The sequence below is a fragment of the Oncorhynchus masou genome, chromosome 8, assembly GCF_036934945.1.
Source record: "Oncorhynchus masou masou isolate Uvic2021 chromosome 8, UVic_Omas_1.1, whole genome shotgun sequence".
Taxonomy (NCBI): Eukaryota; Metazoa; Chordata; class Actinopteri; order Salmoniformes; family Salmonidae; genus Oncorhynchus; species Oncorhynchus masou.
Genome location: NC_088219.1, coordinates 3969836 through 3989158, shown reverse-complemented (window position 1 = coordinate 3989158; position 19323 = coordinate 3969836). Strand labels below are relative to the sequence as shown.

The 19323-nt window shown below is 51.0% G+C and overlaps 1 protein-coding gene across 1 annotated transcript in view; it reads left to right on the top strand.

Moving 5' to 3' along the window:
• Window positions 1–19323, top strand: part of ltn1 (listerin E3 ubiquitin protein ligase 1) — a 92523-nt gene that overhangs the window by 38306 nt on the left and 34894 nt on the right. Inside the window, exons 23-27 of the mRNA XM_064971319.1 lie at window positions 2345–2472; window positions 6985–7120; window positions 12700–12844; window positions 14991–15204; window positions 18839–19076. Of these exons, the coding sequence (XP_064827391.1) occupies window positions 2345–2472; window positions 6985–7120; window positions 12700–12844; window positions 14991–15204; window positions 18839–19076 (861 nt within the window). The remainder of the gene's footprint in view (window positions 1–2344; window positions 2473–6984; window positions 7121–12699; window positions 12845–14990; window positions 15205–18838; window positions 19077–19323) is intronic.

Here is a 19323-nt window from a genome sequence, read left to right as displayed (position 1 = left end):
CCTGACAGGCCAGATATCAGATATCAGTACCACTTTAACCCTGACAGGTCAGATATCAGATATCAGCACCACTTTAACCCTGACAGGTCAGATATCAGTACCACTTTAACCCTGACAGGTCAGATATCAGTACCACTTTAACCCTGACAGGCCAGATATCAGTACCACTTTAACCCTGACAGGTCAGATATCAGTACCACTTTAACCCTGACAGGTCAGATATCAGATATCAGTACCACTTTAACCCTGACAGGCCAGATATCAGATATCAGTACCACTTTAACCCTGACAGGTCAGATATCAGTACCACTTTAACCCTGACAGGTCAGATATCAGCACCACTTTAACCCTGACAGGTCAGATATCAGATATCAGCACCACTTTAACCCTGACAGGCCAGATATCAGATATCAGTACCACTTTAACCCTGACAGGTCAGATATCAGATATCAGTACCACTTTAACCCTGACAGGTCAGATATCAGTACCACTTTAACCCTGACAGGTCAGATATCAGTACCACTTTAACCCTGACAGGTCAGATATCAGTACCACTTTAACCCTGACAGGTCAGATATCAGCACCACTTTAACCCTGACAGGCCAGATATCAGATATCAGTACCACTTTAACCCTGACAGGTCAGAGATCAGATATCCCAGGTGTCAGTCATTGTCTTTCAAACACAAGTGCTGGGGACACTGGGTTGGGGGACACTGGGTTGGGGGACACTGGGTTGGGGGACACTGGGTTGGGGGACACTGGGTTTGGGGACACTGGGGTTGGGGGACACTGGGTTTGGGGACACTGGGGTTGGGGGACACAGGGTTTGGGGACACTGGGGTTGGGGGACACTGGGTTTGGGGACACTGGGTTGGGGGACACTGGGTTGGGGGACACTGGGTTGGGGGACACTGGGTTGGGGGACACTGGGTTGGGGGACACTGGGGTTGGGGGACACTGGGGTTGGGGGACACTGGGTTGGGGGACACTGGGGTTGGGGGACACTGGGTTTGGGGACACTGGGTTTGGGGACACTGGGTTTGGGGACACTGGGTTTGGGGACACTGGGTTTGGGGACACTGGGTTTGGGGACACTGGGTTTGGGGACACTGGGTTTGGGAACACTGGGTTTGGGGGACAATGGGTTTGGGGACACTGGGTTGGGGGACAATGGGTTTGGGAACACTGGGTTTGGGGACACTGGGTTTGGGGACACTGGGTTTGGGGACACTGGGTTTGGGGACACTGGGTTGGGGGACAATGGGTTTGGGGACACTGGGTTGGGGGACAATGGGTTGGGGGACGATGGGGTTTGGGGACACTGGGTTGGGGACACTGGGGTTGGGGACACTGGGTTTGGGGACACGGGTTGGGGACACTGGGGTTGGGGACACTGGGGTTGGGGACACTGGGTTTGGGGACACTGGGGTTGGGGACACTGGGTTGGGGGACACTGGGGTTGGGGACACTGGGGTTGGGGGACAATGGGTTTGGGGACACTGGGTTTGGGGACAATGGGGTTTGGGGACACTGGGTTGGGGACACTGGGGTTGGGGACACTGGGGTTGGGGACACTGGGTTTGGGGACACTGGGGTTGGGGACACTGGGGTTGGGGACACTGGGTTTGGGGACACTGGGTTGGGGGACACTGGGGTTGGGGACACTGGGGTTGGGGACACTGGGTTTGGGGACACTGGGTTTGGGAACACTGGGTTTGGGGACACTATGTTTGGGGACACTATGTTTGGGGACACTGGGTTTGGGGACACTGGGGTTGGGGACACTGGGGTTTGGGGACACTGGGTTTGGGGACACTGGGTTTGGGGACACTGGGGTTGGGGACACTGGGGTTGGGGACACTGGGGTTGGGGACACTGGGTTTGGGGACACTGGGGTTGGGGACACTGGGGTTGGGGACACTGGGTTTGGGGACACTGGGTTTGGGAACACTGGGTTTGGGGACACTATGTTTGGGGACACTATGTTTGGGGACACTGGGTTTGGGGACACTGGGTTTGGGGACACTGGGGTTGGGGACACTGGGGTTGGGGACACTGGGTTTGGGGACACTGGGTTTGGGAACACTGGGTTTGGGGACACTGGGTTTGGGGACACTGGGTTTGGGGACACTGGGTTTGGGGACACTGGGTTTGGGGACACTGGGTTTGGGGACACTGGGTTTGGGGACACTAGGTTTGGGGACACTAGGTTTGGGGACACTAGGTTTGGGAACACTAGGTTTGGGAACAGGCCTGTTCTCCTTTCATTCAAGGAAACAGTCAGGTTTGCAGAGAGCACTAAGAATGGTTCTAATATCTGTGTGTGTGTGTGTGTGTGTCAGTCTGTTCCCCCTGTCAGAGAGCAGGCTCAGTACTCTACAGGTGCTGTGTCCCTATCTGACCACAGAGGAGAGAGAACGTGTCATTTCCCTGGCTACCGCTGGCATACTCAACTGGCAGGAGGACCACAGTAAGAACACACATAGATTCACTCTCTGTCACACACAGACACTCCAGTGCCTGTTACCTTTCTCTCGCTGGACAGAAAATAATTTCTACTGGCCCTGACACGGTGTAGTTAAAATGCATCGGTGTCAAGCCTGCAGGTTGGCATGCTTTCTCTCTCTATTGAAGACATTTCACTGCACGTGTCTGCTGTATGTGACAATAAAACACAATTTCATTTGATTCAGCAGTAGGCTACATTTGGTTATTATACTGAACAAAAAAATATAAACACAACATGCAACAATTTCAACCTTTTTTTTTTTTACTGAGTTACGGTTCGTATAAGGAAATCGGTCCATTTCAATGAATTCATTCAACCCTAATCTATGGATTTGACATGACTGGGCAGGGGGTGTAACCACAGGTGGGCCTGTGTTTTAGAAACACATTCTATTCTTATTTACAATAAAAGTAACTCCTAATGACAACACATTTACTTACCATTCATTTCTATTGGCAACAAGATAATTTGATACACAACCAAAACAAACAGCAAATTGCATCCAACAAGTGTGTAGAGTCACCGGCTTGATGTCGTCGTTGCAGGCTAGGAAAAGAGAATACTAAACGTTTGACGACTTGAAACCAACGACCGTCTCGTTGAAACCAGCTCAATTCTTAGACAGATATTTCCCCGTCGGACCCGGGATTCGAACGGGCAACCCTCCGGTTGCTGGCTCGCCTCTGACGACTAGTCTACCTACCGGCCTATGTTCACTATTGAAGAATTCCTTTTTGTAAATCGAAATGGGGTTCTTTTTGCTCAGGAAGTTGTGACGTGATCGCGCGGTGGTGCTTGACTGAACGGCCAATCATATGGATAAAATATAGTGATGTCGGGAGGGGGGGGGGGGATATATGCAGTTACATATTGCAATATTATTTTTGGGCTATATTATATATATATACTTAGAATCTATTTTGCAAAAAATATATATATATAGATATATTTTATATATTTTTATATATATATTATATATATATATATATATATATATATATATACTTTATATATATATATATATATATATATATATATATATATATATACTTTTATATATATATATATATATATATATATATATACTTTATATATATACTTTATATATATACTTTATATATATACTTTATATATATATATATACTTTATATATACATTATATATTTTTATATATATATATACATTATATATTTTTATATATATATATATATTTTTTTTCTATTTTTCTATATATATATTTTATTTTGCTAGGCAGTGTTATAGCTAATCTACTGTACCTGCGCCAAAACGCCGGTATTTTTCCTCCTATAGTTTGTTCTCCATTTTCTTTTTAAATAGTGAGCCAACATATATTTTCAGCACTTTTATTTCCATGGCTGATCATGTAAGAACAAACATTTGTGTGTTTTACTATACTTGTGGGGACCAAACTGTTGAGTCCCATTCAAGATCCTATTTTCCCTTAACCCCTGCCCTTAACTCCTGCCCTTAACCCCTGACCTTAACCCCTGACCTTAACGGAGACCGGAGGTAGTGCAGAGTGTTGCAACGTCGTTTTTCATCACAGAAGGAGCGGCTCCTTGTAACGTGCCTCGACATTCCACGTACTTTTGTACTACCTGAAAATAGAGATGCGCCATATCGTTCTTTCCTCCGTCGCCGGGGGCAGTATCGTTCTTTCCTCTGTCGCCGGGGGCCGCATCGTTCTTTCCTCTGTCGCCGGGAGCCGCATCGTTCTTTCCTCTGTCGCCGGGGGCCGCATCGTTCTTTCCTCCGTCGCCGGGGGCAGTATCGTTCTTTCCTCCGTCGCCGGGGGCAGTATCATTCTTTCCTCCGTCGCCGGGGGCCGCATCGTTCTTTCCCCTGTCGCCGGGGGCCGCATCGTTCTTTCCCCTGTCGCCGGGGGCCGCATCGTTCTTTCCTCCGTCGCCGGGGGCCGCATCGTTCTTTCCTCCGTCGCCGGGGGCCGCATCGTTCTTTCCTCTGTCGCCGGGGGCCGCATCGTTCTTTCCTCCGTCGCCGGGGGCAGTATCGTTCTTTCCTCCGTCGCCGGGGGCAGTATCATTCTTTCCTCCGTCGCTGGGGGCCGCATCGTTCTTTACTCCGTCGCCGGGGGCAGTATCATTCTTTCCTCTGTCGCCGGGGGCCGCATCGTTCTTTCCTCAGTCGCCGGGGGCAGTATCGTTCTTTCCTCCGTCGCCGGGGGCAGTATCGTTCTTTCCTCCGTCGCCGGGGGCCGTATCGTTCTTTCCTCCGTCGCCGGGGGCAGTATCGTTCTTTCCTCCGTCGCCGGGGGCCGTATCGTTCTTTCCTCCGTCGCCGGGGGCCGCATCGTTCTTTCCCCTGTCGCCGGGGGCAGTATCGTTCTTTCCTCCGTCGCCGGGGGCAGTATCGTTCTTTCCTCCGTCGCCGGGGGCAGTATCGTTCTTTCCTCCGTCGCCGGGGGCAGTATCGTTCTTTCCTCCGTCGCCGGGGCAGTATCGTTCTTTCCTCCGTCGCCGGGGCCGCATCGTTCTTTCCCCTGTCGCCGGGGCCGCATCGTTCTTTACTCCGTCGCCGGGGCCGCATCGTTCTTTCCTCCGTCGCCGGGGGCCGCATCGTTCTTTCCTCCGTCGCCGGGGGCAGTATCGTTCTTTCCTCCGTCGCCGGGGGCAGTATCATTCTTTCCTCCGTCGCCGGGGGCAGTATCATTCTTTCCTCCGTCGCCGGGGGCCGCATCGTTCTTTCCCCTGTCGCCGGGGGCCGCATCGTTCTTTCCTCTGTCGCCGGGGGCCGCATCGTTCTTTCCTCCGTCGCCGGGGGCAGTATCGTTCTTTCCTCCGTCGCCGGGGGCAGTATCGTTCTTTCCTCCGTCGCCGGGGGCAGTATCGTTCTTTCCTCCGTCGCCGGGGGCCGCATCGTTCTTTCCTCCGTCGCCGGGGGCCGCATCGTTCTTTCCCCTGTCGCCGGGGCAGTATCGTTCTTTCCTCCGTCGCCGGGGGCAGTATCGTTCTTTCCTCCGTCGCCGGGGCAGTATCGTTCTTTCCTCCGTCGCCGGGGGCAGTATCGTTCTTTCCTCCGTCGCCGGTGGCAGTATCGTTCTTTCCTCCGTCGCCGGGGGCCGTATCGTTCTTTCCTCCGTCGCCGGGGGCAGTATCGTTCTTTACTCCGTCGCCGGGGGCAGTATCGTTCTTTCCTCCGTCGCCGGGGGCCGTATCGTTCTTTACTCCGTCGCCGGGGGCAGTATCGTTCTTTACTCCGTCGCCGGGGGCCGTATCGTTCTTTCCTCCGTCGCCGGGGGCCGTATCGTTCTTTCCTCCGTCGCCGGGGGCCGTATCGTTCTTTCCTCCGTCGCCGGGGGCCGTATCGTTCTTTCCTCCGTCGCCGGGGGCAGTATCGTTCTTTACTCCGTCGCCGGGGGCAGTATCGTTCTTTACTCCGTCGCCGGGGGCAGTATCGTTCTTTCCTCCGTCGCCGGGGGCAGTATCGTTCTTTACTCCGTCGCCGGGGGCAGTATCGTTCTTTCCTCCGTCGCCGGGGGCAGTATCGTTCTTTCCTCCGTCGCCGGGGGCAGTATCGTTCTTTCCTCCGTCGCCGGGGGCAGTATCGTTCTTTACTCCGTCGCCGGGGGCCGTATCGTTCTTTACTCCGTCGCCGGGGGCAGTATCGTTCTTTCCTCCGTCGCCGGGGGCAGTATCGTTCTTTCCTCCGTCGCCGGGGGCAGTATCATTCTTTTCTCCGTCGTCGGGGGCCGCATCGTTCTTTCCCCTGTCGCCGGGGGCCGTATCGTTCTTTCCTCCGTCGTCGGGGGCCGTGTTTCGGAGGGATTTCAGTGCTAACAGAAATTGTATTTGAATTCCACAGGGATGCTGGCTTATGTTGACTCCAATGCTTCCCACAGTTGTGTCAAGTTGGCTGGATGTCCTTTTGGGTGGTAGACCATTCTTGATATACACGGGAAACTGTTGAGTGTGAAAAACCCAGCAGCGTTGCAGTTCTTGACACAAACCGAGGCGCCTGACACCCTCTACCATACCCCTTTTAAAGGCACTGAAATATTTTGTCTTGCCCATACACCCTCTGAATGGCACACATACACAATCCATGTCTCAAGGCTTAAAATCCTTCTTTAACCTTTCCCCTCCCCTTCATCTACACTGATTTGAAGTGTGGATTTCATGGAAAGAGCAGGTGTTCTTAATGTTTTGTATACTCAGTGTATCGGCCAATCATCAAAATAGCCTATTTTGCATTGATAACCAAATATGATCTCAGAGGCTGTTCAAGCAGTAAACCAAACAACAAGAATCTCCCCTGAAAAGGCATTTTGTTTAGCAGTAATAACTAGTGATTACAGGCCATTGTGAAATGCGAGAACCTACTGTAGCTATTCATGACCAAAACATGATGTTCTGTTTCTTTTAGTAGATATGGGAATGAATACACAAGCCCGATATCAAAGTGAGGGTGTGTGTAATCTCTGTGGTCCTCTAGGTGTTTGTGGGTGTGTGTCGGTGCTTTTGTGCTGTCTCAAGGCCTCGACACCAGTGCAGGAGGAGCTGCTAATAGCTGTACTGGCCACCATGATGGAATGGAGAAACAGCAAAGAAGACTGGTTCCTATTCAGCAGGTAGGAGGGACCATACCTGTCTGTCTGGCTGGCGAGCTGAATCTGTATGCCCGGCAAGCTAGCTGAATCTGTCTGTCTGGCTGGCTAGCTGAATCTGTCTGGCTGGCTGGCTAGCTGAATCTGTCTGGCTGGCTGGCTAGCTGAATCTGGCTGGCTGGCTAGCTGAATCTGTCTGGCTGGCTAGCTAGTTGAATCTGTCTGGGTCTGTCTTTCTGCCTGTTTGACTGTCGCTCTGTCAGTTTTTTGTTAGGGACCATGGTACAACATCCCATTGCACCAAATTTAGCGAGAAAGCTATTTTATTTATTTTTTAATCTTTCTCTCTGTCCATGTCTCTGTCTGTCTTTATCTGCCTGGCTGGATCTGTCTGCCTGGCTCGTCATTGTATGGCTGGCTCGTCTCTCTAGCTGTTTGTCTCTGTTTGTTTTGCATACTCTCTGTCATGTTGTGCTCTTCCCTCTCTGTCTCCATTTCTCTCTCTCTGATGAGATGCACAGCAGCCATTTAGTGATGGAAAGTTCACCATGTTCAAATGGAGTGAACTCTTTAATGGCTCTGTGTTCCAGTGGTCTGTTAAAACCCTTTACCCTCTGTGGTCCTGTTAAAACCCTTTACCCTCTGTGTTCCTGTTAAAACCCTTTACCCTCTGTGTTCCTGTTAAAACCCTTTACCCTCTGTGTTCCAGTGGTCTATTAAAACCCTTTACCCTCTGTGTTCCAGTGGTCTATTAAAACCCTTTACCCTCTGTGTTCCAGTGGTCTGTTAAAACCCTTTACCCTCTGTGTTCCTGTTAAAACCCTTTACCCTCTGTGGTCCTGTTAAAACCCTTTACCCTCTGTGTTCCTGTTAAAACCCTTTACCCTCTGTGTTCCAGTGGTCTGTTAAAACCCTTTACCCTCTGTGGTCCTGTTAAAACCCTTTACCCTCTGTGTTCCTGTTAAAACCCTTTACCCTCTGTGTTCCAGTGGTCCTGTTAAAACCCTTTACCCTCTGTGTTCCTGTTAAAACCCTTTACCCTCTGTGTTCCAGTGGTCTGTTAAAACCCTTTACCCTCTGTGTTCCTGTTAAAACCCTTTACCCTCTGTGTTCCAGTGGTCTGTTAAAACCCTTTACCCACTGTGTTCCTGTTAAAACCCTTTACCCTCTGTGTTCCAGTGGTCTGTTAAAACCCTTTACCCTCTGTGTTTCCAGTGGTCTGTTAAAACCCTTTACCCACTGTGTTCCTGTTAAAACCCTTTACCCTCTGTGTTCCTGTTAAAACCCTTTACCCTCTGTGTTCCTGTTAAAACCCTTTACCCTCTGTGTTCCTGTTAAAACCCTTTACCCTCTGTGTTCCAGTGGTCTGTTAAAACCCTTTACCCACTGTGTTCCTGTTAAAACCCTTTACCCTCTGTGTTCCTGTTAAAACCCTTTACCCTCTGTGTTCCAGTGGTCTGTTAAAACCCTTTACCCACTGTGTTCCTGTTAAAACCCTTTACCCTCTGTGTTCCAGTGGTCTGTTAAAACCCTTTACCCTCTGTGTTCCTGTTAAAACCCTTTACCCTCTGTGTTCCTGTTAAAACCCTTTACCCTCTGTGTTCCTGTTAAAACCCTTTACCCTCTGTGTTCCAGTGGTCTGTTAAAACCCTTTACCCACTGTGTTCCTGTTAAAACCCTTTACCCTCTGTGTTCCTGTTAAAACCCTTTACCCTCTGTGTTCCAGTGGTCTGTTAAAACCCTTTACCCTCTGTGTTCCTGTTAAAACCCTTTACCCTCTGTGTTCCTGTTAAAACCCTTTACCCTCTGTGTTCCAGTGGTCTGTTAAAACCCTTTACCTTCTGTGTTTCCAGTGGTCTGTTAAAACCCTTTACCCACTGTGTTCCTGTTAAAACCCTTTACCCACTGTGTTCCTGTTAAAACCCTTTACCCTCTGTGTTCCTGTTAAAACCCTTTACCCTCTGTGTTCCAGTGGTCTGTTAAAACCCTTTACCCACTGTGTTCCTGTTAAAACCCTTTACCCTCTGTGTTCCTGTTAAAACCCTTTACCCTCTGTGTTCCTGTTAAAACCCTTTACCCTCTGTGTTCCAGTGGTCTGTTAAAACCCTTTACCCACTGTGTTCCTGTTAAAACCCTTTACCCTCTGTGTTCCTGTTAAAACCCTTTACCCTCTGTGTTCCTGTTAAAACCCTTTACCCTCTGTGTTCCTGTTAAAACCCTTTACCCTCTGTGTTCCAGTGGTCTGTTAAAACCCTTTACCCACTGTGTTCCTGTTAAAACCCTTTACCCTCTGTGTTCCAGTGGTCTGTTAAAAACCTTTACCCTCTGTGTTCCTGTTAAAACCCTTTACCCTCTGTGTTCCTGTTAAAACCCTTTACCCTCTGTGTTCCTGTTACAACCCTTTACCCTCTGTGTTCCAGTGGTCTGTTAAAACCCTTTACCCACTGTGTTCCTGTTAAAACCCTTTACCCTCTGTGTTCCTGTTAAAACCCTTTACCCTCTGTGTTCCAGTGGTCTGTTAAAACCCTTTACCCTCTGTGGTCCTGTTAAAACCCTTTACCCTCTGTGTTCCTGTTAAAACCCTTTACCCTCTGTGTTCCTGTTAAAACCCTTTACCCTCTGTGTTCCAGTGGTCTATTAAAACCCTTTACCCTCTGTGTTCCAGTGGTCTATTAAAACCCTTTACCCTCTGTGTTCCAGTGGTCTGTTAAAACCCTTTACCCTCTGTGTTCCTGTTAAAACCCTTTACCCTCTGTGGTCCTGTTAAAACCCTTTACCCTCTGTGTTCCTGTTAAAACCCTTTACCCTCTGTGTTCCAGTGGTCTGTTAAAACCCTTTACCCTCTGTGGTCCTGTTAAAACCCTTTACCCTCTGTGTTCCTGTTAAAACCCTTTACCCTCTGTGTTCCAGTGGTCCTGTTAAAACCCTTTACCCTCTGTGTTCCTGTTAAAACCCTTTACCCTCTGTGTTCCAGTGGTCTGTTAAAACCCTTTACCCTCTGTGTTCCTGTTAAAACCCTTTACCCTCTGTGTTCCAGTGGTCTGTTAAAACCCTTTACCCACTGTGTTCCTGTTAAAACCCTTTACCCTCTGTGTTCCAGTGGTCTGTTAAAACCCTTTACCCTCTGTGTTTCCAGTGGTCTGTTAAAACCCTTTACCCACTGTGTTCCTGTTAAAACCCTTTACCCTCTGTGTTCCTGTTAAAACCCTTTACCCTCTGTGTTCCTGTTAAAACCCTTTACCCTCTGTGTTCCTGTTAAAACCCTTTACCCTCTGTGTTCCAGTGGTCTGTTAAAACCCTTTACCCACTGTGTTCCTGTTAAAACCCTTTACCCTCTGTGTTCCTGTTAAAACCCTTTACCCTCTGTGTTCCAGTGGTCTGTTAAAACCCTTTACCCACTGTGTTCCTGTTAAAACCCTTTACCCTCTGTGTTCCAGTGGTCTGTTAAAACCCTTTACCCTCTGTGTTCCTGTTAAAACCCTTTACCCTCTGTGTTCCTGTTAAAACCCTTTACCCTCTGTGTTCCTGTTAAAACCCTTTACCCTCTGTGTTCCAGTGGTCTGTTAAAACCCTTTACCCACTGTGTTCCTGTTAAAACCCTTTACCCTCTGTGTTCCTGTTAAAACCCTTTACCCTCTGTGTTCCAGTGGTCTGTTAAAACCCTTTACCCTCTGTGTTCCTGTTAAAACCCTTTACCCTCTGTGTTCCTGTTAAAACCCTTTACCCTCTGTGTTCCAGTGGTCTGTTAAAACCCTTTACCCTCTGTGTTCCTGTTAAAACCCTTTACCCTCTGTGTTCCAGTGGTCTGTTAAAACCCTTTACCTTCTGTGTTTCCAGTGGTCTGTTAAAACCCTTTACCCACTGTGTTCCTGTTAAAACCCTTTACCCACTGTGTTCCTGTTAAAACCCTTTACCCTCTGTGTTCCTGTTAAAACCCTTTACCCTCTGTGTTCCAGTGGTCTGTTAAAACCCTTTACCCACTGTGTTCCTGTTAAAACCCTTTACCCTCTGTGTTCCTGTTAAAACCCTTTACCCTCTGTGTTCCTGTTAAAACCCTTTACCCTCTGTGTTCCAGTGGTCTGTTAAAACCCTTTACCCACTGTGTTCCTGTTAAAACCCTTTACCCTCTGTGTTCCAGTGGTCTGTTAAAAACCTTTACCCTCTGTGTTCCTGTTAAAACCCTTTACCCTCTGTGTTCCTGTTAAAACCCTTTACCCTCTGTGTTCCTGTTACAACCCTTTACCCTCTGTGTTCCAGTGGTCTGTTAAAACCCTTTACCCACTGTGTTCCTGTTAAAACCCTTTACCCTCTGTGTTCCTGTTAAAACCCTTTACCCTCTGTGTTCCAGTGGTCTGTTAAAACCCTTTACCCACTGTGTTCCTGTTAAAACCCTTTACTCTCTGTGTTCCTGTTAAAACCCTTTACCCTCTGTGTTCCAGTGGTCTGTTAAAACCCTTTACCCACTGTGTTCCTGTTAAAACCCTTTACCCTCTGTGTTCCTGTTAAAACCCTTTACCCTCTGTGTTCCAGTGGTCTGTTAAAACCCTTTACCCTCTGTGTTCCTGTTAAAACCCTTTACCCTCTGTGTTCCTGTTACAACCCTTTACCCTCTGTGTTCCAGTGGTCTGTTAAAACCCTTTACCCACTGTGTTCCTGTTAAAACCCTTTACCCTCTGTGTTCCAGTGGTCTGTTAAAACCCTTTACCCACTGTGTTCCTGTTAAAACCCTTTACCCTCTGTGTTCCTGTTAAAACCCTTTACCCTCTGTGTTCCAGTGGTCTGTTAAAACCCTTTACCCACTGTGTTCCTGTTAAAACCCTTTACCCTCTGTGTTCCTGTTAAAACCCTTTACCCTCTGTGTTCCTGTTAAAACCCTTTACCCTCTGTGTTCCAGTGGTCTGTTAAAACCCTTTACCCTCTGTGTTTCCAGTGGTCTGTTAAAACCCTTTACCCACTGTGTTCCTGTTAAAACCCTTTACCCTCTGTGTTCCTGTTAAAACCCTTTACCCTCTGTGTTCCTGTTAAAACCCTTTACCCTCTGTGTTCCAGTGGTCTGTTAAAACCCTTCACCCTCTGTGTTCCTGTTAAAACCCTTTACCCTCTGTGTTCCAGTGGTCTGTTAAAACCCTTTACCCTCTGTGTTTCCAGTGGTCTGTTAAAACCCTTTACCCACTGTGTTCCTGTTAAAACCCTTTACCCACTGTGTTCCTGTTAAAACCCTTTACCCTCTGTGTTCCTGTTAAAACCCTTTACCCTCTGTGTTCCAGTGGTCTGTTAAAACCCTTTACCCACTGTGTTCCTGTTAAAACCCTTTACCCTCTGTGTTCCTGTTAAAACCCTTTACCCTCTGTGTTCCTGTTAAAACCCTTTACCCTCTGTGTTCCAGTGGTCTGTTAAAACCCTTTACCCTCTGTGTTCCTGTTAAAACCCTTTACCCTCTGTGTTCCTGTTAAAACCCTTTACCCTCTGTGTTCCAGTGGTCTGTTAAAACCCTTTACTCTCTGTGTTCCTGTTAAAACCCTTTACCCTCTGTGTTCCTGTTAAAACCCTTTACCCTCTGTGTTCCAGTGGTCTGTTAAAACCCTTTACCCTCTGTGTTCCAGTGACCTGTCCAAGACGACCGCGTCCCAGCTGTCTCTCAGCGTGGAGATGATGCGTTTCCTGTCCCGGTTGGTGACTCATTTTCCCACAATCCTCGGGGGCAGCCAGTGGGACTTCCTGCTCTGCTCCATGCTGGCCTGGCTAGAGGTAAAATGGCTGCCCAGACCATGTGACCATGACAAGCAAATAGTCCTGGCTCTACATATACCCATCCTCGTCATTTATTAGACACTCGTATCCAGAGTGACTTACAGTCAGCGCATTCATCTGCAGATAGCTAGGTGGACCAGTCATAGTCAGGACATTCATCTGCAGATAGCTAGGTGGACCAGTCATAGTCAGTACATTCATCTCCAGATAGCTAGGTGGACCAGTCATAGTCAGTACATTCATCTCCAGATAGCTAGGTGGACCAGTCATAGTCAGTACATTCATCTGCAGATAGCTAGGTGGACCAGTCATAGTCAGTACATTCATCTCCAGATAGCTAGGTGGACCAGTCATAGTCAGGACATTCATCTCCAGATAGCTAGGTGGACCAGTCATAGTCAGTACATTCATCTCCAGATAGCTAGGTGGACCAGTCATAGTCAGTACATTCATCTCCAGATAGCTAGGTGGACCAGTCATAGTCAGGACATTCATCTCCAGATAGCTAGGTGGACCAGTCATAGTCAGGACATTCATCTGCAGATAGCTAGGTGGACCAGTCATAGTCAGTACATTCATCTGCAGATAGCTAGGTGGACCAGTCATAGTCAGTACATTCATCTCCAGATAGCTAGGTGGACCAGTCATAGTCAGGACATTCATCTTCAGATAGCTAGGTGGACCAGTCATAGTCAGTACATTCATCTCCAGATAGCTAGGTGGACCAGTCATAGTCAGTACATTCATCTCCAGATAGCTAGGTGGACCAGTCATAGTCAGTACATTCATCTTCAGATAGCTAGGTGGACCAGTCATAGTCAGTACATTCATCTCCAGATAGCTAGGTGGACCAGTCATAGTCAGTACATTCATCTCCAGATAGCTAGGTGGACCAGTCATAGTCAGTACATTCATCTCCAGATAGCTAGGTGGACCAGTCATAGTCAGTACATTCATCTCCAGATAGCTAGGTGGACCAGTCATAGTCAGTACATTCATCTCCAGATAGCTAGGTGGACCAGTCATAGTCAGTACATTCATCTCCAGATAGCTAGGTGGACCAGTCATAGTCAGTACATTCATCTCCAGATAGCTAGGTGGACCAGTCATAGTCAGTACATTCATCTCCAGATAGCTAGGTGGACCAGTCATAGTCAGTACATTCATCTCCAGATAGCTAGGTGGACCAGTCATAGTCAGTACATTCATCTCCAGATAGCTAGGTGGACCAGTCATAGTCAGTACATTCATCTCCAGATAGCTAGGTGGACCAGTCATAGTCAGTACATTCATCTCCAGATAGCTAGGTGGACCAGTCATAGTCAGTACATTCATCTCCAGATAGCTAGGTGGACCAGTCATAGTCAGTACATTCATCTCCAGATAGCTAGGTGGACCAGTCATAGTCAGTACATTCATCTCCAGATAGCTAGGTGGACCAGTCATAGTCAGTACATTCATCTCCAGATAGCTAGGTGGACCAGTCATAGTCAGTACATTCATCTCCAGATAGCTAGGTGGACCAGTCATAGTCAGTACATTCATCTCCAGATAGCTAGGTGGACCAGTCATAGTCAGTACATTCATCTCCAGATAGCTAGGTGGACCAGTCATAGTCAGTACATTCATCTCCAGATAGCTAGGTGGACCAGTCATAGTCAGTACATTCATCTCCAGATAGCTAGGTGGACCAGTCATAGTCAGGACATTCATCTCCAGATAGCTAGGTGGACCAGTCATAGTCAGTACATTCATCTCCAGATAGAGACGTTAGCTGGAGTAGTCAGTCCTAGTAGGGGAAAGAAAAGTGTGTGGGGGGGGGGGGGGGTAAAAGTGACAGATGTTTATTTAAAATACTGGTTGAAGAGGTTTTCAGAAGATGGGCAGGGACTCTGCTTTCTTAGCTTGAGGGGGAAGCTGGTTCCGCCATTGAGGCACCAGAGAAGGCAGAGAAGACCCCCGTAAGGGTGGGAAGGCCAAGAGAGCGGAGCTGGCAGAACAGAGTGCTCAGGTTGGGGTGTAGGGTTGGAGCAGAGCCAGAAGGTAGGGGGGGGCAGTTCCTCTTGCTGATCCGTAGGCAAGTACCATGGCCTTATAGTGGATGTGAGCATTACACACTCCCTCCCTCTCGCCCTCCCTCCAGACGACTAGCGATAATGTGGGGTGTCTGTGGAACCCCTGGGTGCAGTTGTTGGTGTGTGAGACCTGTGAGCTGATCGTGCAGCTGAACCAGTTCTTCACAGCGCCCCCGCCTGGTGTGGATGACCTACTGCCCTCAGAGCTGACCGCAGAGTGGAACGACTTCTTCATAGAGGGGATATACAGCCTGATGCTGCCCATGCCTGGCAAGATCACCGGTAAGGATGGGAGGGGGGGGTCAGGGTGTGTATGTGGTGGGGGGGTCAGGGTGTGTATGTGGTGGGAGGGGGTCAGGGTGTGTATGTGGTGGAAGGGGTCAGGGTGTGTATGTGGTGGGGGGGGGGTCAGGGTGTGTATGTGGGGGGGGGGTCAGGGTGTGTATGTGGTGGGGGGGTCAGGGTGTGTATGTGGTGGGGGGGGTCAGGGTGTGTATGTGGTGGGGGGGTCAGGGTGTGTATGTGGTGGGGGGGGTCAGGGTGTGTATGTGGTGGGGGGGGGTCAGGGTGTGTACGTGGGGGGGGGGTCAGGGTGTGTATGTGGTGGAGGGGGTCAGGTTGTGTATGTGGTGGGGGGTCAGGGTGTGTATGTGGTGGGGGGTCAGGGTGTGTATGTGGTGGGGGGGTCAGGGTGTGTATGTGATGGGGGGGTCAGGGTGTGTATGTGGTGTGGGGGGGGTCAGGGTGTGTATGTGGTGGGGGGGTCAGGGTGTGTATGTGATGGGGGTCAGGGTGTGTGTGGTGGGGGGGTCAGTGTGTGTTTGTGGTGGGGGGGTGTCAGGGTGTGTTTGTGGTGGGGGGGTCAGGGTGTGTTTGTGGTGGGGGGGGTCAGGGTGTGTATGTGGTGGTGATGGGGGGTCAGGGTGTGTATGTGGTGTGGGGGTCAGGGTGTGTATGTGGTGGGGGGTCAGGGTGTGTATGAGGTGGTGAGGGGGGTCAGGGTGTGTATGAGGTGGTGAGGGGGGTCAAGGTGTGTATGAGGTGGTGAGGGAGGGTCAGGGTGTGTGAGGTAGTGAGGGGGGGGGGTCAGGGTGTGTATGAGGTAGTGAGGGGGGTCAGGGTGTGAATGTGGTGGTGAGGGGGGTCAGGGTGTGTATGTGGTGGGGGGTCAGGGTATGTATGTGGTGGGGGGGGTCAGGGTAGGTAGGGTAGGTGGTAGGTGGTCAGGTTGTGTTTGTGGTGGGGGGTCAGGGTGTGTATGTGGTAGGGGGGTCAGGGTGTGTGAGGTGGTGAGGGGGGTCATGGTGTGTATGAGGTGGTGAGGGGGGTCAGGGTGTATGAGGTGTTGAGGGGGGTCAGGGTGTGTATGAGGTGGTGAGGGGGGTCAGGGTGTGTATGAGGTGGTGAGGGGGGTCAGGGTGTGTATGAGGTGGTGAGGGGGGTCAGGGTGTGTATGAGGTGGTGAGGGGGGTCAGGGTGTGTATGAGGTGGTGAGGGGGGTCAGGGTTTGTATGAGGTGGTGAGGGAGGGGGGTCAAGGTGTGTATGAGGTGTGGGGGTCAGGGTGTGTATGTGGTGGGGGGGTCAGGGTGTGTATGTGGTGTGGGGGTCAGGGTGTGTATGTGGTGGGGGGGTCAGGGTGTGTATGAGGTGGTGAGGGGGGTCAGGGTGTGTGAGGTGGTGAGGGGGGTCAGGGTGTGTATGTGGTGGTGGGGGGGTCAGGGTGTGTATGTGGTGTGGAGGTCAGGGTGTGTATGTGGTGCGGGGGTCAGGGTGTGTGAGGTGGTGAGGGGGGTCAGGGTGTATGAGGTGTTGAGGGGGGTCAGGGTGTGTATGAGGTGGTGAGGGGGGTCAGGGTGTGTATGAGGTGGTGAGGGGGGGGTCAGGGTGTGTATGAGGTGGTGAGGGGGGTCAGGGTGTGTATGAGGTGGTGAGGGGGGTCAGGGTGTGTATGAGGTGGTGAGGGGGGTCAGGGTGTGTATGAGGTGGTGAGGGGGTCAGGGTTTGTATGAGGTGGTGAGGGAGGGGGGTCAAGGTGTGTATGAGGTGTGGGGGTCAGGGTGTGTATGTGGTGGGGGGTCAGGGTGTGTATGTGGTGTGGGGGTCAGGGTGTGTATGTGGTGGGGGGTCAGGGTGTGTATGAGGTGGTGAGGGGGGTCAGGGTGTGTGAGGTGGTGAGGGGGGTCAGGGTGTGTATGTGGTGGTGGGGGGGTCAGGGTGTGTATGTGGTGTGGAGGTCAGGGTGTGTATGTGGTGCGGGGGTCAGGGTGTGTGAGGTGGTGAGGGGGGTCAGGGTGTATGAGGTGTTGAGGGGGGTCAGGGTGTGTATGAGGTGGTGAGGGGGGGTCAGGGTGTGTATGAGGTGGTGAGGGGGGTCAGGGTGTGTATGAGGTGGTGAGGGGGGTCAGGGTGTGTACGTGGTGGGGGGGGGTCAGGGTGTGTATGTGGTGGAGGGGGTCAGGTTGTGTATGTGGTGGGGGGTCAGGGTGTGTATGTGGTGGGGGGGTCAGGGTGTGTATGTGATGGGGGGTCAGGGTGTGTATGTGGTGTGGGGGGGGTCAGGGTGTGTATGTGGTGGGGGGGGTCAGGGTGTGTATGTGATGGGGGGTCAGGGGTGTGTGTGGTGGGGGTGGTCAGTGTGTGTTTGTGGTGGGGGGGTCAGGGTGTGTTTGTGGTGGGGGGGGTCAGGGTGTGTTTGTGGTGGGGGGGTCAGGGTGTGTATGTGGTGGTGATGGGGGGTCAGGGTGTGTATGTGGTGTGGGGGTCAGGGTGTGTATGTGGTGGGGGGTCAGGGTGTGTATGAGGTGGTGAGGGGGGTCAGGGTGTGAATGTGGTGGTGAGGGGGGTCAGGGTGTGTATGTGGTGGGGGGTCAGGGTATGTATGTGGTGGGGGGTCAGGGTAGGTAGGGTAGGTGGTAGGTGGTCAGGTTGTGTTTGTGGTGGGGGGTCAGGGTGTGTATGTGGTAGGGGGGTCAGGGTGTGTGAGGTGGTGAGGGGGGTCAGGGTGTGTATGAGGTGGTGAGGGGGGTCAGGGTGTATGAGGTGTTGAGGGGGGTCAGGGTGTGTATGAGGTGGTGAGGGGGGATCAGGGTGTGTATGAGGTAGTGAGGGGAGGTCAGGGTGTGTATGAGGTGGTGAGGGGGGGGGTCAGGGTGTGTATGAGGTGGTGATGGTGGGTCAGGGTGTGTATGTGGTGAGGGGGGTCAGGGTGTGTTTGTGGTGGGGGGTCAGGGTGGGGTGGTAGTGATCGGAGGTCAGGGTGTGTATGAGGTGGTGATGGTGGGTCAGGGTGTGTATGTGGTGGGGGGGGGTCAGGGTTTGTTTGTGGTGGGGGGGTCAGGGTGGGGTGGTAGTGATCGGAGGTCAGGGTGTGTATGAGGTGGTGAGGGGGGTCAGGGTGTGTATGTGGTGAGGGGGGTCAGGGTGTGTTTGTGGTGGGGGGTCAGGGTGTGTATGTGGTGAGGGGGGGTCAGGGTGTGTTTGTGGTGGGGGGTCAGGGAGGGGTGTTAGTGATCGGAGGTCAGGGTGTGTATGAGGTGGTGATGGGGGTCAGGGTGTGTATGTGGTGAGGGGGGTCAGGGTGTGTTTGTGGTGTGGGGGTCAGGGTGGGGTGGTAGTGATCGGAGGTCAGGGTGTGTATGAGGTGGTGAGGGGGGTCAGGGTGTGTATGTGGTGAGGGGGGTCAGGGTGTGTTTGTGGTGTGGGGGTCAGGGTGGGGTGGTAGTGATCGGAGGTCAGGGTGTGTATGAGGTGGTGAGGGGGGGTCAGGGTGTGTATGAGGTGAGGGGGGGTAGACTGTCATTATGAAGCAGTATCACATTCATACTAATCCCATAGTAACCCTCAAGGTGAGATTTCCGACAATACATTTTCTTGTCTAATTTTAAACCCTTGTTATCCTTTCTCCCCTTCCGTAGAGGCCTTCAAGGAGCCAGACGATCCACTGTTCCCATTGGCTGTCCTGCGGTCTGTGGGCATGGCTCTGACCTACGTCCCGCTGCAGCAGCTTACCCATAATTCCTTGCCAGCGCGGTTCGTGGCAGACCAAAAGACAAGCCTACCTGAGGCACTGCAGACCCTACTCAACACACTAACTCCTTTGTTGCTGTTCAAAGCCAGACCGCTTCAGCTCACTGTCTACCACATTCTAGACAAGTAAGATTAGAACACACTGTCTCCCACACACTGTCTCCCACACACTGTCTCCCACATATTTGACAAGTAAGATTAGAACACACTGTCTACCACATTCTAGACAAGTAAGATTAGAACACACTGTCTACCACATTCTAGACAAGTAAGATTAGAACACACTGTCTACCACATTCTAGACAAGTAAGATTAGAACACACTGTCTACCACATTCTAGACAAGTAGGATATATTACACACTATCTACCACA